Here is a 26573-nt window from a genome sequence, read left to right as displayed (position 1 = left end):
CATCTCACCCTTCACAAGATGGATTCAAAACACGGGATGCTATCAAACCCTTTTTTGGCTTTGTATGACATGACTTTATATTCACAAGGTAATGATTTATTATTACTTAAACTTTTTTTCCCAGGAAAAAACACAAATAGCACATTTCAGAACAGAACGGCACCTTGGGAAAGACTACTTGAGTTATAGCCTAAATCTTCTCTAGTCATAGCCAAATCTTCACTATATCTTGGGGGTGGGGATGTCACATCACTAATAAATTATATGTTGATACTGGGTAAAAATGAGCAAATCAGATAAGTCACTGAGCACCGTGTAATGGGAAGGACTGTACCTCTGCACGAGTTTCTCAGCCTCTGTACTATCTTAGAAGGAAATATTGACCTACAACCGAACTAAGAGGCAGCTGTGGTGCAGTGCCAAGAACACCAGGTATAGGGTTAGTAGACGTAAAACCCTGTCATATAGTAAAGAATTTGACCTTACTCAAAGAGAGGTCTGGCCCTTGGCTCCTGGGAGGTAATTTCTAAGCCTTTGGAACGTCCTGCCTTTGTTTACCTGGAGACCCTGGGCTGCTCCAGATAATCTAACAGTGTGATTTATGGTGGGGATTGGGGTTACAAAGGGTAACCCAAAGGGTTACCTCTCCAGAGGGGCTGGAGACTGAGGTTAGCCATATGGGCAGTTGACTATCTGTGTTTTGGCTCTAGACACCAAGGCTCAGGTGAGTCTCCCTGGTTGGTGATACTCTATGAATACTGTACACATCATTGCTGAGAGGAGTTAACCCCGTCCATGACCCCATGGGGAGACGACGACCTGAAGCACTGAATTTGAATCCCTCCTGGACTCTGCCCCATGCATCTCTTCCCTTAGCTGACTGTAACCTGGATCTTTTCACTGTAATAAACCGTAACCACGAGTATAACAGCTTTCAGTGAGATCTGTGAGTCCTTCTAGTGCATTATCAAAACTGAGTGTTTCCTGGGGACCCCCAAACTCGCAACTGGTGTCAGAAGTGAGAGTGGTCTCTAACTTTGCACCTGCTCTGTGTAAACTCAGGCAATGTCACTAACTCCCAGAACCTGCCAGTTTTCCCTCTGTAGAAGTGTTGGCAATACCTCTTATAGGAGTGACGCATCTGGTAAAGTGCCTGTCACAGAGTAGATGCTCAGTAGATACAGAAATGGAATTGGAATCTACATTTTACACAAATAAAACCCATGGTCCCATAAAATCCTGTAGGTTTTGGCTAATATACTCTTACCCATAAAGAACAAGTAAAATTAAAATCAGAAATCAATCTCTAAAACTTATTTTAATGGCAAATTTCAATCTTCTGAACACCAAATCTTAGACTACGGTAGCAGCTGAGAGGGAAAATTTACTATCTGAGCTTCATTTCTATCTCTTCTTCTTTCCTCTCCATTTTTCTTTTTTTTCTTTCTTGTCTTTTTCCTGACAAAAAGCAGCCAAGGAGAGAAAGAAGAAGAATCAAAGGCCCCTAGATAATCTACTCAGTGAATTCTCAACCCTGGATAATAGGATTAACTGTTCCACCTTTGGCATTCCCTTGAGAAAAAAGCATCATTCTCTCCAGGTTCCAAAGCACAGACAGAAAAATCACAAAGCATGTCAACAGCAGATGGGACAGTAGGATTTTCTGGGTCTTTCCGCTTCACCAACAGCTCTTATTGGTGCATGTCACCTAAATGTCTGTAACTATGAGTCTGAACATGGAAAAGAAATGCCAAGGCACCAATAAAGGCTGCATGGGAAGACACATTAGAAGAAATGCTTCTACAGGTGTCACTGGTTCTCAACACCTCCCTTCTACTTCCAAGAGGCCTTTAATTTTACCCTAAAGTTCACCTTCCAAATATAATAGAAATGAACAGCCCAGGAGATACAGCTGATCCCCAGGATGTTCCCGATTCTGAATAAAATCTGTTCTAGAAAACAAAGGACTAGCAGGAAGGTGCCTTTTGGGAAACCTACCGTTTTGGTGATCTCATTTTCAACTTCACGGAGGTCTGAATGTTTTTCCACGGTGGCATTAAGAAATATTTTCTTCAATTTAAACTCTGTCACGAAGGTTCTAACTGAAAATGAAAACATAACCTGTTAGACCTCACAAGGTCCACCTACGCATGGCTGAGTGTCTGCAAATCTCAAGGCACCCAACTTTCCTCCACCTCCCAGGATGCTCTCTGTGCATTTCTTTCTCCTGGAGGGTGGAGACCACTCCTCCCTCTTCGGGGCTCCTCTAGCAATGGGAGCACCTACTGAGCTGAGCTGAAGACTCAGTCTGAGCAGACCTTTGGGTGAGAGGCTCCAAAGAGCCTTTTTCATATGTGTGAGGGCTCTGAGAGAGTGAGCTTCCCTCGTCTCTCCAGTGGCCTCCCACATCTTAGATGCTCAGTGAAGCTGTAACAGAGAAGAGAGATGAGCTGGTCTAAAGAACACACTTCCAGGAAGAGGGGAGGGAGACGTGGGGTTGGAAAGACAAACGCTCGTGGGCCCCTATAAAGCTTCGGATGGAGGAAAGCTCTTTCTCTCTAGGTCTTTTACCAAGTTAGCCAGCCCTCCACTTCAAGGGCGTGCTCTGGTTTCCTCTTCTCATGAGAGTCACCTCCATCCATTCCCCATGCCTCTTGCTCAGAGGAAATGCCTGCTCTATCATTGATAAAAGAGGCTTCCAGAAGCCAGGTTACTTCCCAAGATCACCCAGCTCCCAAGGGCCAAAATTAACATTTAATGTCATGTGTGTCCATCTTCCAAGTTCTTCTTTCCCCCTAAACCCCCAGCCCCGTGAGGAATCTCATAGTCTAAGGACAACCAAGTGGCTACAGAGAAAGGTGTCAAACATCTGTAACAGGACTCCACTCAGGGGGCTGCCAGACTCCATGACTACAAGCCATACAACGAAAACAACCCATATTCAAGATACTGTTGGGTTCAGACATGAAAGAAAATAGCCCCATTTTCAAGGCCCATTTCACTCATAAAATAAAATTCTAGTTAACATCAATTTGTGCTGATTGGGCCTGAGGGTGACAGAACTTACAAATGGGCAGACAATCAAAAATTAGGACAGGGCTTCCCTGGTGGCGCAGTGGTTGAGAGTCCGCCTGCCGATGCAGGGGACGTGGGTTCGTGCCCCGGTCCGGGAAGATCCCACGTGCCGTGGAGCGGCTGGGCCCGTGAGCCATGGCCACTGAGCCCGCGCATCCGGAGCCTGCGCTCCACAGCAGGAGAGGCCACAACAGTGAGAGGCCCCAACAGTGAGAGGCCCGTGTACCGCAAAAAAAAAAAAAAAAAAATTAGGACAGCCTGCTTTATATCTGGCTCTTATCTTCCTTTAGATTAAATTCTTATCTTTCCCTCTGGACCAGAAAAAAATATAAATAAACCCAAACACAGAAACACATGAAGCTGCTCTTTCATAGAAAGCTTGCCTGCTGAATTAAGAAAAAGGCCCACAGATGAGCCAGAGAAAACATTTAACATCTTATACTTACTGTCTAAAGCCCTTAATCCTTATTTAACATCTTTTTGCTTGTTCTACAGTTCAGTGAAGCCAGCTGCTTAGGACTCTTTCTGAGAAGCAGGGAGCTCTTTGAAAACATTCCTGGCCAAATGAAAGAGCTTCCGCGTGCTCTAATTTGCATATTCCACTGGTGTTTATGAACAATGAAGCTAAATGACTTGAAAAGGGAAAGATGATTGTTAACACAATAAGTGGCTCTCCTCCTGATGCACGGTGCCTGTGGGACCCTCCACACACAGGCTTCCAGAACAGTCACCCCACTCCTTCGTCCTCCCATCTCACAGGTCTAGGTCTGTGCCCAGACTCTGTGCAGAAACATACATATGGTAAGCATCAGGTACACAGATCTCTTCTGAACCAGGACAGTAAATGTGGCCTCTGCATCTGTGTGAATACGAGTAAGGCACCGCAGCGTCCCCCCAGCCCTGCCCTCTCCCAGACACATTCCCATCTTCACGCTGCAGTTACATCATCTGGCTTTAGGGCGATTTTTTTTTTTTTTTTTTTTTGCAGTACGTGGGCCTCTCACTGTTGTGGCCTCTCCCGTTGCGGAGCACAGGTTCCGGACGCGCAGGCCCAGCGGCCATGGCCCACGGGCCCAGCCACTCCGCGGCACGTGGGATCCTCCCGGACCGGGGCAGGAACCCGCGTCCCCTGCATCGGCAGGCGGACTCTCAACCACTGCGCCACCAGGGAAGCCCTAGGGCGATTTTTAACTGTTGATTTACACAGGTTATCTAAATGATTTTTTAAAGATCCAAAATTATTGCTTTATATTCAAAGTAGTTTATCATTTTCATTGCTTTCAGCTCTGGTCCAAGAGATTAGAAGACTAATGTCAAAGGATACCTCCCATCTGGAGACCCCTACCATTTTCCAAGCTTGCTCAAATATATTATTTATTTGATCTTCATAATAACCCTGAGTGGGAAGCAGAGCAGGTGGTAATCTGATTTTTACAGATGAGGAAATCGATGCTCAGGGGTCAGTGTGCTGTTAGGTGCTGGACATGGAGCTGGAAGCCTGGCATTTGAGTCCCTGGCAAGTGTACTTTCCACACTGTTTCAAGATAAAATCATTTCCATCATCTCCATTCTTAAACTGAAAACTCCTTGCTGGTTTCTTACAGGGTGTAGCTAAATGGAATAGGTGACCCAACTGCAAATAATCTATTAGAATACGAGGACTTCTCGACTCTGACTGATGTCAGATTTTTCTTCCTTAAAAATAACGCTTTGACTTGATCCTTGTATTTTAAACAATTTTCTAAATTCTACCATTATTTTAGTAGAGTACCAACTATTGAAATACATTTCTAGCCCCAAGATGAAGCTGCACCTGCCTGGGGTGCCACGTCAGCAAGTCAAACTTTAGAGTTCCTGTAAACGCTCCCCTTGACCAGTAATGCAGCATATCAGTCAGCCAATCCCCAACAGCAAAGCCAACTCTGGGCTCTATACTTATTTCCTTGTTCCTTGATCTTTCTAAATAAGGTCATATATGCAACCCCAGCCAATCATGCCCTGTGTCCACGTTGCTGCTTCTACGCACTATGAAACTCACTCTTGCCCAAAGTGGCTCAGAAAGAGTGTTCCTTCCACTGCTTTTGAGAGAGACCCTGTACTTCCCAGTCCATGGACTGCTTTCCCTTGAGTAAAGGACATCAAACTCATTACCAAATTGTTTTAGTTTTGTTATTTGACACCACCTTCTTAAAAACTCTGATTATTCCCCTCAGCCTATGGGCAATGCAAGTCATGCAAAGAACACTTTCAAAGGACACAGATATTTGCTCTCTGAAAAACACATTTACTGAGCACTTTCTCTGTGTTGAGTATGACACTGGGCAATATAAGTTGATTCCAAGTTGAGTCACTGTACCCACCAGCCCCCTATCCAGCTTAGATAACTCTATCTTCCTCACTTGTAATTTCTTCAAGTTCTTCATTGACCTCGGCGCTCTAACACAGATTACACAGCCTGTGTGCAAGAAAGCTCCCAGAGCGAACACAGCACTGTGTGATGGAAGGACTGTGGGCTGCAAACCTGGCGTCTCATCAAGCGGTTGTACAAGCTGGGCCATTTAGTACTTTGTCAGGGCCTTAGTTTTCATTTGGGTTGTTTGCTTTTTAACCTGTAAAATGGAGATTATATCTAAAACCAACCAGCTTCATAAAATATTAAATTCGGGATCAAAATGTGACAAATTGTATGATACAATTATGGCAGTAGCTTTGTAAAAACTGTATCTTGTCTGTGGACAAGAACATGAAGATCTTTTTTTAAAAATTTATTTATTTTTGGCTGAGTTGGGTCTTCGTTGCCGTGCGCAGGCTTCTCATTGCGGTGGCTTCTCTTGTTGTAGAGCACGGGCTCTAGGCACGCGGGCTTCAGTAGTTGTGGCTCGTGGGCTCTAGAGCGCAGGCTAAGTAGTTGTGGCGCACGGGCTTAGTTGCTCTGTGGCCTGTGGGATCTTCCTGGCCCGGGGCTCGAACCCCAGTCCCCTGCACTGGCAGGTGGATTCTTAACCACTGCGCCACCAGGGAAGCCCACGAAGATCGTTTTTAAAAATGAAAAGAATGTGTGAATGTGGTAGGATAATCAGGGTTTTATTCTCTTTTTTCTCTCCCTAAATTTGTTTTTTAACTCTTTGGTTAGAATATTCTTTTGATTTTTTTTCCCCCTAACCATAGGGTGGAATGGTTAAGCAAATAGTGTTATGCACAAACGATGGCATATTTATGCAGTCATTACAAAGTTTGTATAATAGTTTTAATAACATGGAAAAATGTTTAAGGTATAAAGTTTGTACAAATACCATATGACTTCAACTATATCAAAATATAACACACACTAAAAAAGACTGCAAATAAGGTGCTACATCTCTGAGTGGTGGAATAATAGGCAGTGTCTTCCACTCCCTTCTATATTCCTTAAAGTTATTCCTTGGGCAAAGATTGATTTTGATTAGGGAGAAAAACAATAAACGTTATTTTGCAAAATACATTGTGGTGCAGAGAAAATTCCAAGATAGACAAACTCTCTTACCCAAATTGCATATCCCTTTTTCCAGCTGGTACCCCACTGGGCATCTGCAGGTGAAGGATCCCTGAGTATTGTTGCACATGGCCAGGGGTGGGCAGGGGTTTGAGAGGCACTCATTCACATCTGCGGAGAAGGGAACACAAGGTCACAGTGAATCTGCGGTAGGCAGCACAATCATAATCCAGTACAAGGGGCACTTCTAAGGGCCAAATGGCACTGGGTGTGATGGGGCCTGGAAACGAGTAGGCACTACCCTTGTTCTCAAGGCGCTACCAGTCTACTGAGGGTGGGGGCAGCCTTGAGTACAACTAACTATAAATATAAGGCAGGATTTGAAAGTAAAGAGAAAGTAATGATTTTGATGGAAGGGAGAATTAAGGACTATTTCAAATAACATCTGGCCTAAGACTGGAAGAATTTTAATCAGCAGATGTGGGTAGGGGGATTCTAGGCTGGGGCACCAGCACAGTGAAGGTCAGGAGCAGGAAAGTGTAGGGGTTTTCAGGGAGTGGTGGGTGGTCCAGCGTGGCAGGGATGTAGGGAGCCCGCATAAGGGAGCCAGGTCGTGGAGGCTCGTCAATGTTATTGTCCGACGTTGCTCTGCAGACAACACATAAGCATGCTAATTCTCAAGTAAGCAGGGTATGAATTTTAAAATCTTACTCCCCTATGTTTTGGAGGAAAAGGGAGTTTACTGCCTATCTCAATGGGATACTGTATTGTAGACCACTGCAGATGACTTTTCCTCTTACCCACGTTGCAGTCATCTCCTTGCCAGGAAGGTGAGCACACACACTGGTACCCACGGCTGGTGGGGTCCACGACGCATTTCCCATCATGAAGACAAGGGTTAGCAGCACAGCTGTTAACTGCAAACACATTCCAGATATAATGCAGTTAATCACACAGGAAAGGTAAGGGCAGTGCTAGGTAAATATTTAATTCTCCCAGCTAATATTTGATTCTTGCTTATTTCTGTGTACTTGCCCTGAAAGGCCACACTATGCAATAGAATGGGTTCCCAGAGGTGCAGAGGAGATGTATTGGGACTGGATGCTGACACTAGCTGTGTACATACACACGTGTTAGCCAGTTGGATCCCTAAATGCAGGAGCTGGTTCAAATCCAAATACTGCTTACAAGTCCCTCGGCTCGGGAATGATGATTACATTGCCTTGGGATACTTAACAAATCCTACTTGAATCAATGCCAATTTAAAACACATGTTAAGGAGAAAATGATGCCTGATTAACCATCCTCCCTGCTTCAAGTTTTCTCTTTTCTAAAGGTCTCGCACTGTAACTGGGCCTCCACATAACGTGCCATCCTTCAGAACAATGCCTGCAGGTGAACACTACGACACCCTCTCTTTACACGGTGTGACCGTGAGCCTGTCTCATTCATCCAGGCCCTGGCGATGCACGAGCTCCACTGAATTCTTGGACTCCCAGCTCCCAGGTGCAGTGACCACACTCTCTGTTTGGGTCTGTATAACTGGCCTTGTCGTGCTACAGTTGTACGATAACTGCCTAGGAAAGGTTTCTGACGCACATTTAGAAAAGCCAAAACTCCTAAGAGAGGGAGAAAAATCATCTCCAGGGAGAAAAGTCAGTGGTAGAATGAAAAAGAGAAGGCAGAAGGCAAGAGTGCTTACTCCAGAATAACCCTGGAGACAAATGGGCTAAACCTGAAGATGGTGTCCCGGCTCCTCATGGCTACTTCATATCTACCTAAGACCACCTGCATGAGCACAGCACCCGTATGTACAAACACTGCACCCATGGACTCTGTCACAAAAGACATAGCAGCAGCCAGTAACAATGCTCCTAATACTCACCGACAGTTATCACTGCAATGGCTATAACTGGCTTTAAGGGACACTTGTGAATTATGTTCTACCTGGTATTGGAATATATTTGGCATCTGGAAATGAAGCCTGTGAGTCCTGAAGCAGGGATTCCAAACTTGCCAGAAGAAGGAGCCAGCTTCCATTTCCCAGCAAGGCTCGGACCACTGGCACGAAGGGGGCACGGATGCATCAGGGCTCTGCGGGGCTGCGTGGGGTCCACGGCCCTCCAGCCACGAGCCAGATGATGGCTGCCTGGTTGGAACTCTGCTTCTAACTCCCTTCCCTTCTTCCCTCCTCCCTTCAGTTCCCATTTCACCCCTTCACCAACAGCAGGTTTCCTTTCCTGAGTCTGGACAAGCTAAATATCCAGCAAAATTTGACCCTGACATCAAAGGAGGTATCATCCTACTTCCTTCTACCTTTCCTTAAGTGATAAAGAATCATGTGGATGATTTTATTTCCCCTGTCCCAGCAACTTCTACATGGATATAAAGATATATAACCTCAGATGCAATGTCACACAGTCACTATGGGAAAGGTTAGTTCATCATCCTCTCACTGAACACATCTCTCCACCCACATTTATCCACTGACATCATAATCTTAGGGAAACAAAGGAGCCTGGGCTCCCCTGGATCAAGAGAAGTTTCCCCGGTGACTGGGGGGCTGGCTGACTAGCTCAGAAGCTCGTGGCTCTGACCTGGGAGCAGGCACCTGCTCACTCTGTGTCTCAGATAGGTCACCTAAAGCTTCTTGACTCCAGTTTTCCACCCTTCAATCCTGCTTCACTACCCCACTCTGGCTTTGCTAGAGTTAAAGCCATGCTTGAAAAGCTCTTCCAATTACGAGGCATTACAAGTTACGATGGCACTACTACTGATGTCACACATGGCCAACGGCATCCGCTCCTCTTTCTCCGGGAAGAATTCTGAAACTCAGGGGTGAGAAGACTGTCACCGTGACATTCCTTTCTGATTTAAGTGCTCCAACAGAAAGCATTTGAGATCACAAAGCAGACACTGTCCTATGGCGGATACCAGCCACCCCGAGCCCCCTGCAGCCTCAGTGTGCTTGTGCGATTGTGTCCTACCTGAGGCTGGAGATGACGGTGCTGTGGACGACTGCGTGCTGCTCTGAGCAGTAAGGGTGGTCGATGTAGATGTCAACACCTTAGCTGTAGAAACAGGTGTGCTTTGGGGGGAAGGAGATGTTCTGAGGAAATGTGAAGCCAGGCTGTGCTCTTCTGTAGGGGCAAGCCCCGTGGTCCATTCTTTTGCTGATGTGGGCGTACTGGTCAAGGCGATCGATCCGGTGGCAGCATCTCTATTCACTGGGTTCCTTTCTGTGGTGACAGCACCTTCTGTTGAGATGCGTACCACTAGAATTTCAGGACTGGTTGGCGGGAGCTGTTTTCCGGCCACTGTCTGTACTGTTGTAGGACCAGCCGTCAGAGATGCTGTGCTTGATGGGGGGTGGGGGCTGGGCACACGGGGATGAGAGGTCTGGAGAGCGGTAGCTACCAAAGCTGGAGATGTCTGGGCTAAGCTGGTGCTCGTGGCTGGAAGGGTTTGCTCAGTGGAGGACTCCGTTAAGGCCAGGGGCGAAGGGATCCCCAGAGGAGACCTCACTGTTACAGTTTCCGTGGCCTCCACGGGCAGAGTCTCCAGGCTCTGTGGCTTTGATTCCGTAACAAGCTTCCCAAGGTGTGGGCTGCTCTGGTTCTTGGGATCTGCCGTTTGACTGCTGGGGAGCATTGCCACGGATGATGCCACTATCGACGTCCAGGCTGAAGTCACAGGAGTGTCCCTTGCCTTGGGCAGGACCAGGGTAGAAGAGGAAGGTGGGAGGATTGTCTGTGAGACAGACGGCGAGACAGGGGCAGACGCTGTCAGGGATACTAGTGAGGGTGGTGGCGAGGAAGACAAAGGTGTGGGCACATCAGGGGCGGACTGCAGTGGGTGAGTGGAGGCCCTGGTCGATGGCAAGTTTGACGAGAACAACCGGTAGGACTGTGACACTGAGGGCTGGGGCAAGGGGGGCCCTGACGAAGAAGACGATGATGTATCGCCAACGGATTCAGCATCGGTGTCCAGAAGAACCAGAGTGGTCAGCATACTAACGGCGGGTGTGCGGGATGGAGGGCTGGCCGTGCGCAGAACTAGTGCCTCAGTGGAAGACTGAGCGTATTCCCCATCGTGGGAGGAGACATTGCTTCTCTCTGCCTGAGCCTGAGAAGAGGAAGAAGAGTCTGAATGCAAAGAGCTTGAGATCTTAACAGAAGAGGTGGAACTCTCCCTTACGTCCAAGGATGAACTGTGGTCCGCAATGGACAGCAGTGCCCGTTCCCCTTTGGTGAAAGGAGCTGAAACGTAGGTGTGGTCTGTGTAGTCACTGGACGTCCCGTGTTCAGGGTGTGTGCCACTCACTGCATCGTAGCTCATTCCAGTGACTGCAAAGGGAAAAACCAAAGTGAGGTCAACTAAACAGACATCTGTGAACCTGCACTATGAGACAGACCTTCAGTGTCCCACCCATGAACGCCTGGGAGCTGACACACTTTCTCTGGATAGAGACAGTACGGGGAGGCAGGCAGGGTTTGAGTCTGCAGTGAGCGGACCTGCCCTCCTGTGAGGAGCACAGCGGCAGCAGGGGAAATGGTCATGAAAGAGAAGCGGGGCCAGGGGCCGAAGAATAGGGAACAGGTCCAAATTCCTTCCACAGGCCTTTTTTGATGAAAGCAAATCAGTATCTGAAAAGCTCTTAAGACCCCAAATAGAACAATTGTTATGCCTAAGTGGAAAAAGGAAAACCCTCCCAACTTTCCATTCTGTACAATGAGATATTTCTTTCCCAGGAGACTGGCCTAAGCCACAACATGGCCAGGTTTCTTTATTGCAAGCATCCTGGCAGACAGCACCGCAAATGCCCGGGGCAAGTGCTGGGGAGGTGGGGGGAACCCGGAAAGTCCTCTTCACAGGGAGCCGGTAAGGCACTTTCTGGGTTGACAGCGAACTCGATCACTCTAGGATCACGAGCAAATTGACACCTGAGCTGAGGGAACGCGGCAAGAGGTCCTGCCCATCACCTCCGAGCACTCGCGAGGCTGCCAGTGAACCCGAGACCGCGTGGGCATCCCAGGTCGCCGTCACGTTCCCCCGCTGAGTGGGGCGCTCCGCGTCTCTGGGCGTTGCCGCTGAGCCCTCCACATCCCCAGGAGTCGTGCTGCCGTTGGTGAGAGATCGCAGCGTGCGCTCCCCGACTCCAGTGAAAGTAGCCCAGGTGTGCGGGCTGTGAGCGCGGGCTCCGGGCGCCCCCTCCTCCACTTCGGAACTGACGGCCAGCTCAGGACTGTCTTCGGTGGCTGCGAGAGGGCCAAAAAGGGGAGGGCCGGTCACTCCGGGGGGTAGAGCTGGGCTGTGTCAGCCAGACGCTTCCCTAGGCTTTCTCAGTGTTTTTATTTGAAACTGACAAGGTGAAAACCCAAACTGTGCTGTTCTTGCAAAGGCACCAGTGACTGAAACCTCAGGAAGCAGTGCGGGGGTCAGCGTTGCTGTTCAGGTGGCTTGGATTTATGGGAAGGTTTATTAGTGAACAGGATTGATACGGTATTTCTGCTCGGTGATACATAATAAATAGTGTTTGTCAGGGAAATTGGTGGTGGCAGTGGGAGAGGTGAACAGTGGGCAAAAGACTAACAACCCTGCTGGGGCTTTAGACCCGACAAGGCCTGGGAGGGAGGCCAGTATCACCTGGAAGGTTTTTACCTCCTGGTAGGACCAGCGATACACGATCAACACAGAGCCTGTTGTTCTATACTGTCTGTCATTCTATACTGTAGTTCTTCACCCTAGCACATCAGTGAGAAATGGCATTGTGGTCAGAGGTTATGGGTGGGCTTGGTTGTTTTTTTTTAACGTATAAGTTTTATTTCCTTGGTAGGGATAAAACAGGGACAGGTGACACATGAATAAGTATCCTTTTCCTCCTTTCTTGGGTATATGTTTTATGCTATAAACTTAAAGAATCTTAGATTATTATATTATCAAATAAATCCTTCTTTTCAGAAATGATGGAAATGAGGTCCAATTCTTCTTGGCATACATATCTGGATCTAATGAGACAAACAGGCTCTTTTCTGATTCTTATTCTTATTCCCAGACCAGTCTAGCCCTTGACACCCCATGGACCAACCTTGGTGGAAAATGGATACAAAGCTGAGTGTAGGTTCTCTTCATGATAGGTTTGCATTAACTGACAGACAGGAATGGGGACAGGGACACACAGTGACCTGGGGCAGCACTGAGAAAGCCAGGACCCAGTCACAGATGTGATCTGACCCAGGCAGCAGGACTTAAAAGACCCACAGAAAGTCCACCAGGAGAGGCTGGAGAGTTGAGTGTACTCGAGCACAATCTCCCTGGCAAAGAGGACAGGGCTGGGACGGACGATGATGGTCGAGGCTCTGTTACACAAGACTTAGGCCAACAACCCTGTCAGGCTGACAGACTTAACACAGGGGAAAGTCATGCCCTGAAACAGAGGGGCTGCATCTGAACCCAGAAAAAGGAACGAACCAAGAACTCTGAAAGCTGGATGGCAGAATCGGTCAGCTGTGGGCTCTTCAGAGGAAAAGGGAGAAAGCATTATGTTAACCCAGAGCAAGGTGGCTTCAGGAATGAGGCTGTTCCTTAAGTGGTGCTTTAGAACCGAACCCCAAGGTCCACTCACACTGAGATCACATTTTCCACACCAATCAACTGCGCCCTCACTGCAGAGTGCAGGGTACTGAAGAGGGAAAGGCTATGGGACATGAGCTCCTGGTCTGGGATGGCAAAAATTCGGAGCGCCACAGGGGTAGGGCGGAAAGGATTCCTTGTGTTTAGGAGACAGAGTGTGTGTTTTCCATTCACAGACATAAAAGAGCAAACAGCCTCCACCCATACATGTGGTATTCTTTACGATACAGCATACGCTTTTCCACGTCACATCAGTAGTGATAAATGTTAATTTTCCTCATCAATTAGGGTACTCATAGTGGGGAAAAGAGCTGCTATCATGAGTGGTGGAGAGGTAAGAATTTAAATCTATTATAAGCTTAAATGATAAGTTACTGCATTTTTGCTTTAGTCAGCATATAATTTACACTGATAAGGCTGTTGAGAATTGTTTTTAAATATTTTCCAAAAACATTATTAAAAAGGATCATCAAAGGAAAAGTTTTCGGGCTTCCCTGGTGGCGCAGTGGTTGAGAGTCCGCCTACCGATGCAGGGGATGCGCGGGTTCGTGCCCCGGTCCGGGAAGATCCCACATGCCGTGGAGTGGCTGGGCCCATGAGCCATGGCCGCTGGGCCTGCGCGTCCGGAGCCTGTGCTCCGCGACGGGAGAGGCCACGGCAGTGAGAGGCCCGCGTACCACAAATAAAAAAAAAAAAAAAAAAAAAGGAAAAGTTTTCTCAATTGATAGATTGGACTTCATCAAAATTAAAAAATTTGTGCTGCAGATGCCAACATCAAGGAAGTGAAAAGACAACCCGCGGAACGGGAGAAAATGTCTGCACATCGCATCTCTGATAAAGGACGCGTATCCAGAAAACAACTCTTTCAGTGCAATTAAAGAAAGACAAATAACCCAATTTAAAAGCCGTCAAAAGATCTGAACAGACTTTTCCAAACAAGATATACAAATGGTCAATGAGCCCATGAAAAGATGCTCACCATCATTAGTCAGCTGGGAAAACTGCAAACCAACACCCCTTGAGACACCACTTCACACCCACTAAGATGGCTAGAATCAAAAAAGCTGGACAATAACAAGGGGTGGTAAAGGTGTGAAGAAACTGGAACCCTCGTACTTTGCTGGTGGGAATATAAAACGGTGCAGTCACTCTGGAAAGCAGTGTGGCAGCTCCTCAAAGGTCAGAAATAGAGCCACCATATAACCTGGCAATTCCAAGAGCACACAAAAACTTGTACCTGAATGTTCACGACAGTACTATTCATAATAGCCAGAGGGTGGGAACAACCCACCCATCCAATGATGGATAAAAGCATAATCAAAATGTGGTCCATCCATGTGATGGAAGAGTACCTGGCTACACAAAGGAACGAAGCACTGACATGCTGCAATGTGGATGAACCTTGAAAACACGATGCTAAGTGAAAAATACAAAAGGCCACATACGGTACGATTCCACGTATAAGAAATGTCTAGAAGAGGCAAGTCCATAGAGACAAAAAGTAAATTAGTGGATGTCAGAGGCTGGGAATAGCGGAGCATGGGGAGAGACTGCTGATGAGCTCAGAGCTTTTTTGGGGTGATGAAAATGTTCTGGCATTACATAGTTGTGATAGTTGCCCAACTTCGTGAATATACTGAAACCCACTGAACTGTCCACTTTAAGGGGGTGAATTGTATAGAATGTGAATTATATCTCAATAAAGCTGTTTAAAAGGCGGTGAAAGAATTTCTCTCCATGAAAGCCCAGACCTGGGGTGAACAGCCACTCACGAGAAGCTGATACTTTCACCTTCCAGAAGCTGTGTGACTGCGGCAGGCATGGGGGTATGGCGGCGGCGGGGGGCGGGGGGGCGCTATATGGGGTGGAAGGACACGGCAGAGAAGTCCCCGAGCTGTGCGTGGGAGGGGCACGTGGCAACAGCAACATCTTGGAGACAGAACAGAAAAACTGGGGGATATACAGGGATATCGGTATCAACCAGCTAGAAGGATGGCCTGGGAATAATGAGGGGCCCACGGAGCTATTTCATTAATGCGGCAGAAGATCGCAGCCCAGGCACCCCTCCACCGTCCGCGGGGTGCGGTTCCGTGAACGGAGACTCACTGGAGCGCTCCCCGCGTGGTGCCGAGGAGCCCAGGCTTTCTGAGGAGGATGAAGACAAGGACTCGGTGGCCGGTTCGGAATAGCTCCTCTCACCAGGCGCTGGGTCACTTCCTCGAGACTGTGGGGCGGAGGCTGAAAACCGGGTCAAAACCGAAGCGTTCACAACCTCAGGATGGGAAGTGGAGCTTCTGGTCGCATCTGCGAATGGCTCGCTGTCGGTCAAGAACCAGCGAGCAGTGCTCTCTCCACCTCTTGCCAGCAGGACTGACCGAGACACAGTCGCTGTCTGAGACACGGAGCTGCCACTCCCCGCAGCAGAGCTGCTGGCGAGTTGGTGTCCTCTGGAGGCTGAAAGGTGTCAGAGAGAAAAGGCCATCACATGGATGGATGCAAGAGAGATCCCACAGCCGAGACGCGAGTCTTCCCTAGGAGAAGGTGCCCTTTGCAAGGACCTTGTATAGTATTTACTATACATGTAACCTGACGTGCATTTTCAGGTTCTAAACAATTATTTCAAAACTCTTCAGTGTCAGTAAGAGATCAATACTAAAAATAAAAACTGGTGAAGACGGGAGCTTTTAAACAGTATGTGCAAAGCAGAGTAACTTATAGGCCTGAGTGTTTTCTTCTCTTTCCCCAAAACCTGGGGTGTTATGAGCCAGTGACTGTGCTGTTATGTCCATCAAATACAATGTGCCCAAATACTGTGCTTAGAGCATTTTTCTAAGACAGTTCTATTATTAATAAAACTAATTTTGGGGACTTCCCTGGTGGTCCAGCAGTTAAGACTCCGTGCTCCCAGTGCAGGGGGCCTGGGTTCCATCCCTGGTCAGGGAACTAGATCCCGCATGCCGCAACTAGAAAGATCCTGCACACCACAACGAAGATCTCACATGCTGCAACTAAGACCCAGTGCAGCCAAATAACTAAATAGATTTATATTTTAAAAAAGATTATTCTAATTTTGAAGTATAGCAAACAAAAAATCAACTATAGGGGGTACACTAAAAGCATGAATTTAGGGAGCATGTTTATATCTGCACATTTTCTTTGTAAAGATGATCTGTACAGAAGATAACTGAAGCTAGCTTTAAAGAGCGGGCCAGCTCTCAGTTTGAAGATGATGCTGCAGAGTGACAAGATGCACCAGCAGTGGGACCTCAAGGCGGGGGTCTCAACTCTGTGGTGAGTGAGCTAAAGACCACGCACTCACTACTTAAACCCGATGAGCCTCAGTTTCCTCATCTACAAGAACGCAGGAGGAATGACGCCTATTTGACTAATTTCACAACACTGTCATGAGGATGAAAATCAAAATGAGATAATGTGGTATACCAGATAAAGGAGATGGTGTTATCCAAGAACACAGTGGTTTTTTTTTTTTAAAAGGTTGCAAATGGTCTTAAAGTGATTCCTTGAGAAAAATGCAACGATTTTAAAACGTCCATAATAAATTAAATAAAGATCAAAGACTTACTTGGGGAATCATTTTGCCAAAATTCCCATGAGACCTTGGAGGACGTAAGGCCAGCTCCATTTTCTGTGGATGGCTTAGTGAGTTCCCCATCCCCTGGGCTCCTGATTACTCCACTGTTTCTTCTCCACCCTGCCTCAGAGTGTGAAGAATGGACTGATGCTGAAGTTGTGGCCATTTCAGAGTCCTCAGGGAAACGCTCTGTCTCGTTTAGAGGTCCTGGGCTGACGGCTAAGGACTGGAGCATCTTTAGGACACCGTCGGGGAACATGGTAGCAACATGGACACTCTTTGTCCCACTGACCAAGGGGCTGTGGACAGCAGTAGAGTTGTTTAAATCCTCCGTACTTCCAGAAGCTAAAATGGAAGAAAATATGCTTCAAGATTAGTTGGGGTGTATCTGGATACAAATGATGTTAATTACACTTCGGTAGATGAATATAGATAAGGTGGATCTAATAGATAAACACGCATAACACACTCATCCGCCCTCTCCTCACAGAGCTAAGTGGAGAAGCATGAGGTCCTTCACCGAGCACAATAAAAGCTTCAGATCAAGCTAAGAGGAAGACAGGAGAAAGCCTCTAGATATGATTTTCATTTGTTTTTATAGAGGAAGCTAAAAACTTCTGCTCTTGAATCCCACTTTATTACTTACACAGGACAGACCATTGTAACAAGGTGCAGGATTTGTTTTCCTTTGTTTCAGCAGTGTAACCCTTTTGTTCAAATGCTATTATAGATTAAAACCCACACATATGGGCTCCCCTGGTGGCACAGTGGTTGAGAATCCGCCTGCCAATGCAGGGGACACGGGTTCGAGCCCTGGTCCAGGAAGATCCCACATGCTGCGGAGCAACTAAGCCCGTGCGCCACAACTACTGAGCCTGCGCTCTAGAGCCCACGAGCCACAACTACTGAGCCCGCATGCCATGACTACTGAAGCCTGCGTGCCTAGAGCCCGTGTTCTGCAACAAAAGAAGCCACCTCAGTGAGAAGGCTGCACACTGCAACGAAGAGCAGCCCCCGCTCGTTGCAACTGAGAAAGCCCACAGCAAGAAGACCCAATGCAGCCAAACATAAATAAATAAAATAAATTAAAAAAAACAAACCCATACATAAAAATGAATCAAAGTGGGTGCCTTGCAGGGGGCCCAGTCACCACTCAGGAGGCCTAGGGCTCTGCAGACCACAGTCAGAACAATGCTGGCCTAGAAGAGTAATTCCCAGCCTTGCCACCATCAAGTGTTCTTTATTATTCCCCACCTCATGGCCATAGTAAACCTTATGTTTTGAAAGACTATGAACCGAGCTGCATTTATTAAGTAACGGAGCTTCTAATCAGCAGGAGATACTGATTGTTACCCCACTGATTTCATTTAATTCCATCCAAAAGCAACAGGCTCCTAGTCAGGTCGTGAGGCTTGGGAGACCAGCTCTCGAGCTCACATACCACTCCAGGAGGCCAAGGACTCCAGGTCGAGAACAGCTTTTCTGATGAAATGGATGGCAGACACTGGATCAATCATCAAGAACCTCAAGAACTGAATTATACACCACTGGTCAAAATGTGCAGAGTGCTCTGCAGAAGTACTGTGGCTTGCTGGTAGCTCCCTTCCACAAAGAACTCTCCAAAGGACACCCTGAGAAATGACCTCCAGAAGGGCACACTGAAATCTTCATTCCAAACAGGAATGAACTGAAGGAAAGCTTGCTGAGTGGGCAAGATCCAAAGGTAAGAAGGGAGAGTGCTTTTTGCTCTTTTTAAGCCAAAATTTTAAAAAAGTACTCTCTATACCTATATAAGGAAAGGCTTCAAATTGTTAATTATGAAAAAAGGAAGGAAAAAAGGAAGTTCTCATTATAAACGGGTCCCTGAAGATGAGTCCAATGTGCAGTCATGACCAAAAGCACAAATAAATATCAAATATATACATATAGGGAGAGCACAGGAAACAGAAAGGTTCCTTTCACTTTTGTACAAAACCATAAAACCAGGTACACCTAGAACATAGGCCACAGGTCTGGTCACTGGACCTTCGTGGAGACAAGGAAGATGCAGGCAATCCATAAAACTAGTAATTAAAACATGGGAGGGGCTTCCCTGGTGGCGCAGTGTTTGAGAGTCCACCTGCCGATGCAGGGGACGCAGGTTCGTGCCCCGGTCCGGGAAGATCCCACATGCCATGGAGCGGCTGGGCCCGTGAGCCATGGCCGCTGAGCCTGCGCGTCCGGAGCCTGTGCTCCGCAACGGGAGAGGCCACAACAGTGACAGGCCCACGTACCCCAAAAAAAACAAATGGACCTGGGGTTTTTGAGCACAAGCCACCCATTCTCCTTGCTTGACCCTGCGATAAACCTTTCTCTGCTCCAAACAAACAAACAAACAAAAAAAAAAGGTTCAGTATAAAAAAAGGAAAGCACAACACAGACATGCCCCAAATCCTCACTCGCCCACTTAGCTTCTCAGGCCTAACTTCATTAGAGCCACCATCTATATCCACCAGTTACGGCCTCATCAGATTGCTGAGTGCGCTTTCAAAACACTTTCATTCCCAGTAAATTGCATCATTTCATGAATTCAATGCACAGTGAGGTTTTATTGGACTCGGCAGGAATACCTGTCCAGCAAAGCAATGGCCTCAGAAATACAATTGTAAAAGTTACAACCGCTGGAAGTCACAAAAGGAAAATGGCTAGGGTTTCCCTGACCCTGAGGGCTCTGTGGAACACTGCTTCACCATCTCATTCTCATCAGTATTAAAAGCTCTGCCTTTTACTAACCAATTACGATGTGCCACTACTTCACGTACGCCTCCATATATTGTGCTACGTAAGTACTTTATATCTATAATCTTGTTCCATCCTCACAGTAAAGCTATGAAGCAGTGTGCATAGTTCTGTAGAGCTGGTGCTTCTTAATAAGAGGATAAAATGCTTGGTCAAACTAACCTACAGTCACCACTTATGTTACTAAATGAGCGCCTGCTAAATACATCTAGGGTGAAATGTACCACGTTTCTAATCAGCAGACCAGCACTATTGATTATTTAATAATTGCCTTTCCTTGCTCATTTTCTGCCCTTGAAGCAGCCATTCAAAAATGTGAAGCCCATCCATTTGGGAGCAGAAAAAAACCTAAATTCCCTGATCTTTATAATAGGAGGTGAAAGGAACGCCTACTCCTCTGAGAACACTATATGGGTCACTTTCCCATCACAACACGACATACTGGAGCCTCAGGCACGCATCACAGTGCTCACCCCTGGCTTGGCTGCTATCCAGAACTTGCCAAAAATCTGGCAGGAGCGGCTGATATTTGGGAAAGATAGGCTAAATCTACAACCTTCTGAGTTATTTATATCCTCTGCCTTTACAAAGTGAAATCACCACGAAGCAATTTACCTGGACCACATTAGCTCAGCTACCCACAGAAACACTTCCATGAGTTGAGATCCATTATTACACCCTCAGCTCCTATTGAGAATCGACAGAAAATATCAACTTTTAAAGAACATCAGCACAGTGTCCACAAAACAGCAATTGAAGGCATTTTCTGTTATGAGCCTCAACATTCCTCACATAAACATTCCTCTTAGAATGTACTGCCCCCAAAACACTGAAGCCTATGGGTGAAATGGTATACTCACTTTATCTGACAATAATAGCATGCCTCACCCGGTTTCCCTTTGTGCCCTGGCTTCCAGGAAGCTCAGTACTAAATTCAGTGCTCAACTGTAGCCATGTTCACATAATTCAACATACACATATCTCTTTTTGCCTTTAAAAGGGAACTTTTTCCCCTATTAGTTGCTTTGCTTACTTTTCCCCCTAATTATCAAACAGTACATGGTCATTATAGAAAATATAAAAAGTACAGAAGGAAGAAAAGCAACAAAAGATCTAAAGCAGCAAGCAAAATGATTTCAAACAGCTTCCGATCTCTTTTTTTAAAATCTGAGTTAGCCGTCTGGGCTTTTACCTGCTTTAACACATACATTTATTAGCACGCAATTTATTTTTGGAAGCAGGTAACCCCTGACTACCTGAGCCTCAGAAGAGGTCGTGCTGTGTGTATGTTTCTATGTAGCAGAATGCGAAGTGAAAGGAGTCACCGAATACAAAGGCTGATGTGTTTGGAATAACAGATGCTGGAACTAGAAAGGATCTTTAGGATCAACTGATCTAATCCCTTCATGTTTCAAATAAGGACTCCCATCCTCCCCACGCCAGGCTCCTGGCTGGAATCCTAGCGCTCACCTAGTGAGAAGCATCACTCATCTGACTGGCCCAAGTGCCACGACTTTCACTGGGTCACGTTTACTAGTGGACAGAGCAGCCAAGTGTCACAAAGCGCACGCCCCCACCCCATTCCCTCTTGGCTTCGATTCCCTACAGAGAGGCCAGTTGGGCTGGGTGACTCCCGGTCTGCCTCGGGCAAGTCCTGCTGGCTTTCTCAGCACTCCTGCCTGCATGCCTAGCGCTCCTAGATCCTGTGCTCAGAAAATCTAAATCTCAAGATTTGGATTTTAGAGGAGGTAGGAGGTACACAGGAGCTCTGGTTAGCAGGGTAGCAGGGACCAGCCCAGCATTAAAAATAAAGCAGAGCTTCGTTTCCCATGTGGCTTCGGATCCTCGTTCATGTCCCCTCTGCATCCCTGCGGGGAGGAGAGCAGGGGCTGTCAGGCTAGATCCAGACAGTCCTGGATGCCTGGGTATTCCTTCATTTAACAGCACACAAAGCCCCCTCCAGTATCTAAGAGGGAGGTGGGACCCTACCTAGCACAGAACATCCAGTTCACTAAGAAGAAATAGAAATGCCCAGTGAAACTCAAGGAAGAGGAACGATATGGTAGAACTCTTCAAAAATTAAAAGTATAAGGTTCTAAAAGAATGAATGCTCAAGGAATTGGAGGGCTAATTATTTTTGTAATGTTAAAAAGTACAGGTGACTACAGAGTCAAGGCCAGGAGCTGGAAACATAGGCTGATTTTCAAATATACCACAGTATATATACCACAGTAGTGGGTTGAATTTAAAGTATAAATATTAAATGACCCCGACCAGAATCAAGTTTAGCTTCCTAGAAAATGCTTCCTTTCCACCATTTCATAAAGCTGGTTGTAAACCACTGAACCACAGAACTTTGAAGCTGGAAAGGATCGTAGCTTTTATCCTATCTAACCAATGGTTAAGAATAATCTTAAAAACCAATCTCCTAAAAATATGAATCATAAATTACATATATACCCAGTCAGCAGGAAACTGTATACAGAGTATATGGAAGGGGAATGGGCTGCTTTAAATAGGCATTCCAGAAAGGGCCTCTGGGTTCTGTTTTTGCTTTGATGACAGAAACCTGAACCCCTAGTCTTGGAAAGTACTTCTAAAAACCTCTGACCTATGAAAATTTTGAAATGGCAATTTCTGAAGCCACCTATTTCCCAAGAATATTTCCAGCCCTCTCTGTCCTGCTCCCTATGGCATGGAGATGAAAACACAAGAAGCACGCACAGGCTCGGTATAAAACCTTGGAAAAGAGACACAGTGGGCAGAGTTTCCAACATTGGCCTGTGGCTGGATGAACCCTGTGATATTTGGGTACATGCTCATCCCCTTACTCATCAACTGTACCTCACTGTGGGGCAGGGGAACCTAACTAAGAGAAGTAATAAACACAATCTGTGTCTTCAAGCGGATTACAGGCTATCTCGGTAGAAGGCATCAGATAAGCTGGTGTGACAAGGTACATGGCACAGAGGCTCAGGGGGTTGACAAAAGGCTCAGTGGAGACGGAAGGCCTGCACAGAGACATAACTGATGACTAGGGGTTGGAATGCAGAGAGGCCAGCGCTCCACTGCTGCAGTCTTGCAAACACCTGCCTGTATAGTTTTTTTGAAATGATGCCCAGAAAAATGTCTACCTATGTTATCTTTGCCATTGAAAGAAACATTTTTGCAATAATGAAGAAATACAAATATAACTCCTCATCAAGTGAAACAATGTTCACCATTTCATTCACCCCAGAACGTGGCCCCTTGTGCAAGACCACACACCAGCCACACTCAGTCTTTGTTATGCGTATATGTGTGGGGAGATGGGAAAAGCAGGGGTTGGTGGATGGAAAGGCCTAGAGCAGCCACCAGACCAACTATTATTTTCCTCCTTATACAGTTAAAGAAAATACATTTTAGACATGAACTTCAACACTGAGATAAATTGGGCAGGTTGTACCTTGAACCAATACTTTGCATTGGTGCTTAAAGTCCTTTCCCCTCAGCCCCTGTGATGAGCATGTAACTAGCTGGCTATCCGGGGCTATTTATTTCTATTCTGAATGACTTCAGAGGGTGCAGCTGGGATAGCAGTACTCACATGCGGACTGGTCTGAGGGAGGGAAGTGAGCCAGTGTCCTGGAAAGAGGCAGCCAGGAGAGCTCTGGTCCTGAGGAATTTCTCTGCCTGGGGAGTGTGGTCTCTTCTCCCCCCTCCACAGCAGGAAGAGAAGACTGGGTCAAAACTGAAGTGGCAGCCACCTGGGTGTGCACAGTCACTTCTTCAGGGAGCCCCTGCCCCCTTGCCGGGGAACCCCAGGATGTTCCGCTTTCCGTGTGAGGAGGGGCGGTTCTTCCTTCTGACCCTGAACTGCTGGACGGCGGGCGATGCCTTCCCAAGGCTGAAAGCAGACAGCAACAATTAAAATTCCACCAGCGGACTTCCAAATGTCTGAACAATCTTTGAGTGGGCTCACCTCTGACCTCTATAAAATAGACACGAGAAGAAATTAGGAGCCATTGTTCATTCTATGAAAAATCACCTCCTGAAGGAGAGACCACAAACCAAGACAAAGACTGTTTTCAGATCTCACAAACAAAGATTCTGCATTTTGCGGTAAAATTATCAGCAGAGGTGCACAATGAAGCTAAGTATCAGACGATAAAGAACCAGAGGTGGGCTTCTGATCCTCGTGACTCATCACTCACATTCCACAGAGTTGGTCCCAGAATTCACTTGAATTTAACATAAACAAAATTTCCACTATCTGGATGACCAGCAAACCCAGGCTGCGTCACGGGCAGTTTCTAAGCTCTATATCCATCATTCACGAATGGAACTTTAAATACTGTCCTAGGTACTCTTTACAGAATTGAGTCCCCCAACCAGACCTCCCATCACTAGGGTGTGAAACCATGGGGTCATCTTTGATGGCTTCAGCCTCTACTTTTAGGCCATCACATCACCAAGCTGTATCGATTTTATCAAGCCTTCACCAATCCCTTCCTCTCCATCCCTGAGGCCAGCAGGCCACATGTTAGCACCTGGTATCTGGATTTCTGTGTCTGCCTGGGTGGTCCCCTGGACTCCAGGTTCCTTCTGCCCCATCTCTCACCCCAGACATCTTACACCCACGTGCCAAGTGAACCCTGCCCAAATTCACTTTAATCATGTCACTGCCTGTTCGAAAACCTCCAGTGACTTTTCCCACCACACCAAATCAGAACTGCTTGGTTTTCAAAGTCCTCAGTAATTGTGCCTAACCCCACCCACAGGACTGTCCTACCCGCAGCTCCTCTCCTCTGTGTGTGACTTATGCCCACCCCGAGGGAGGCTGCCGGCCTTGCCACCCACGAAGAGACCACACTTCTCTTCCTTCCTCTGTATCTTTGCTCATGTGGTCCAGGCATCCCACTCCTCAGCCACCCTTCCCACCAATACAGGCTTAGGCACAAATCTCAGCTCTGAAAACTGTTAACTGTTTGACCTGCACACGTTGGATTGATTAATTTCTCTAGCTTCAGTTTCCGAATTCCTAAAATGAGAGTAACGTGACCTCACCACTGGCTGTGAGAATTGAGAGACATGTTGGTATAGCGTAGGTACTAGCTGGTGCTAGCTTTCTTTGTCTTCCCTTCCTCAATCGAATCCTGCTCGTCCAGCCCCAGCCCCTTCTTGAAATCCTTTGCTAAAAATGGCAAACCACAGAGCTGTGCGGACCGCAGCGAGAACAGCCATCTGAGCTACGTCAACACGAACACGCAGCCAAGCAGCCCACCAGACCCGGTACCTGGGAGACTGCAGCGTGTGGCGGGACTGCCGCTGTTGTGTGGATTCAGCCTGGCCGTGGAATGTAGATTCCATGGCACTGGTCAGGCCACTCAGCAAAACTGCACCCTCACCTGGTCTAGGCTTACAACTCAGTGAACCACAGGGAGCCCCAGGTGGAGCCCGAGGCACAGGTCTGGTTCACCCTGGCCCAGGACCCGTGGCTGAGCACCGCGGCTCAGGATGGGGGAAGGCAGAGACCAGCAGACATTAGGTTTTCCAGGACTGGACATACATGCGTGACATGAGTGTCGTCAGCCTAAACTCACCTAAGGTGCTGCTCTGGGAAGTCAGAGCGGCTGCTCTCTCAGGCCCAACAGGGGAAAGGGTGACATCTGTCCTCCTTGAAGAGTCACTTCTTCCTGTAGCTGCTGTTTCAGTCTGTGGAGTGAAGTTTCCTGGAGCATCTGAAGGAGCGTGGCTCTTCCTGGGGGTCTGAACCATCACATCCTCTTTGGAGACCACTGTTGAAAAGTCCACTTGATTCTGATCAAAGGTAATATTTTCTGTGTGGGGTTGTTCAGTGTTGCTTTCTAGCCAGTGGTTTTTTACAGCAGCTGAAACAATAGGAAAATGGATCAGTGAGGACTTGTTGGCTTCTGAAAAGAGAAGTAAACCTTCAGAAAAGGTATATGAGCAGACATATCAGGAGAAGTGGATTCAAGGAGAATGACCTCACCTTTCCTTTTTCCAACAGTAATTATTCTTGCAATCCAGGGGAAGAAATTATGAAGCAACAATACCATATAGGGTTAAATTTTATAACAAGTGGAATAAGTGATGAAAATTGATAGAAAGAGACCAATTTGAAGTTATTGCTGATCACATCAGTCCTTGAAAAAACCCATTTTTATTTTCCCATTTGGGAATGATATTTTTCTTTCTGCTTAGGATCGGGGGCTGTTGAGAAAGCTCGGCAGGGATGAATGAAGTCACTTCTATCTATACGAGTCAGGCAAAAATGTCCAACCATCGGACCAGTAAAGCCTGCAGGCAGAACCTACAGTTCAACTCAAAATATCATACGCACATGGGTGCACACACACACAATTCCAAAGGAGCAAGTTATCTTCTAGATCAGCCCTGTCCAAGAGATGTATAAAGTAAGCCACAAATGCAAACCACATAGGTAACTTTAAATTCTGTAGTAGCCGCAGTTTTAAAAGTAAAAAGAAACGGGTGAAATTAACTTTAATAAATATTTTATTTACTCCAACATACTCAAAATGGTACTTCAATATGTAATTGATATAAAAATTACTGAGATATTTTGCATTCTTTTTTTAGTATTAAATCTTTAAAATCCAAAGAGTATTTTGCTGGCCACACTTCAAGAGCAGGCTAGCCACATGTGGCTAGTGGCTGCTATATGGACAGTGCAATTCTAGAGCAATGGTTCTCAACACTGTCCCCACGCTGGTCCACTCCAACCTGAAGCAGTGGCTCACTTACTGGAGTTGGAGGGGTGGTGATTATAAATTCTTCCGTAAAGAGATTCTGACACACTTTCCTAAGGGAATCATTTCCTCCCCGAGTCCCTTGAGAATTACTGTTTTCATGCTTCCTATTCTTTTTCCTGTAAGTGATAATTAACAGAAGCTTCCTAAGGAGGAGGGAGCTTCCTAGGCATCTGGGCTCCTCTGGGGCCCAGGCCCAGACAGGCAAGGTCCACAATCAGCTAGAAATGGGATGTGGAGGGGTGTTTCTGGG

The 26573-nt window shown here is 46.8% G+C and overlaps 1 protein-coding gene across 5 annotated transcripts in view; it reads right to left on the bottom strand.

Annotated features, from left to right (window-relative positions):
* Positions 1–25420, bottom strand: part of HEG1 (heart development protein with EGF like domains 1) — a 57847-nt gene extending 32427 nt beyond the window's left edge. For 2 of the 5 annotated variants that reach the window (XM_060150440.1, XM_060150442.1), the window contains exons 1-9: positions 25133–25420; positions 23137–23436; positions 16764–17117; positions 15287–15634; positions 11530–11805; positions 9535–10893; positions 7348–7464; positions 6599–6718; positions 1999–2102 (exon numbers count right to left, since the gene is read on the bottom strand). In XM_060150440.1, coding sequence (XP_060006423.1) covers positions 1999–2102; positions 6599–6718; positions 7348–7464; positions 9535–10893; positions 11530–11805; positions 15287–15634; positions 16764–17117; positions 23137–23436; positions 25133–25307 — 3153 coding nt within the window. In that variant the 5' untranslated portion in view covers positions 25308–25420. The remainder of the gene's footprint in view (positions 1–1998; positions 2103–6598; positions 6719–7347; positions 7465–9534; positions 10894–11529; positions 11806–15286; positions 15635–16763; positions 17118–23136; positions 23437–25132) is intronic. The other 3 variants (XM_060150441.1, XM_060150444.1, XM_060150445.1) reach the window with 3 other exon arrangements.
* Positions 25421–26573: the final 1153 nt, after the last annotated feature.

The sequence above is a fragment of the Lagenorhynchus albirostris genome, chromosome 5, assembly GCF_949774975.1.
Source record: "Lagenorhynchus albirostris chromosome 5, mLagAlb1.1, whole genome shotgun sequence".
Taxonomy (NCBI): Eukaryota; Metazoa; Chordata; class Mammalia; order Artiodactyla; family Delphinidae; genus Lagenorhynchus; species Lagenorhynchus albirostris.
The sequence above is the reverse complement of the archived record's forward strand: the minus strand, read 5'-3'. Positions and strand labels throughout refer to the sequence as shown.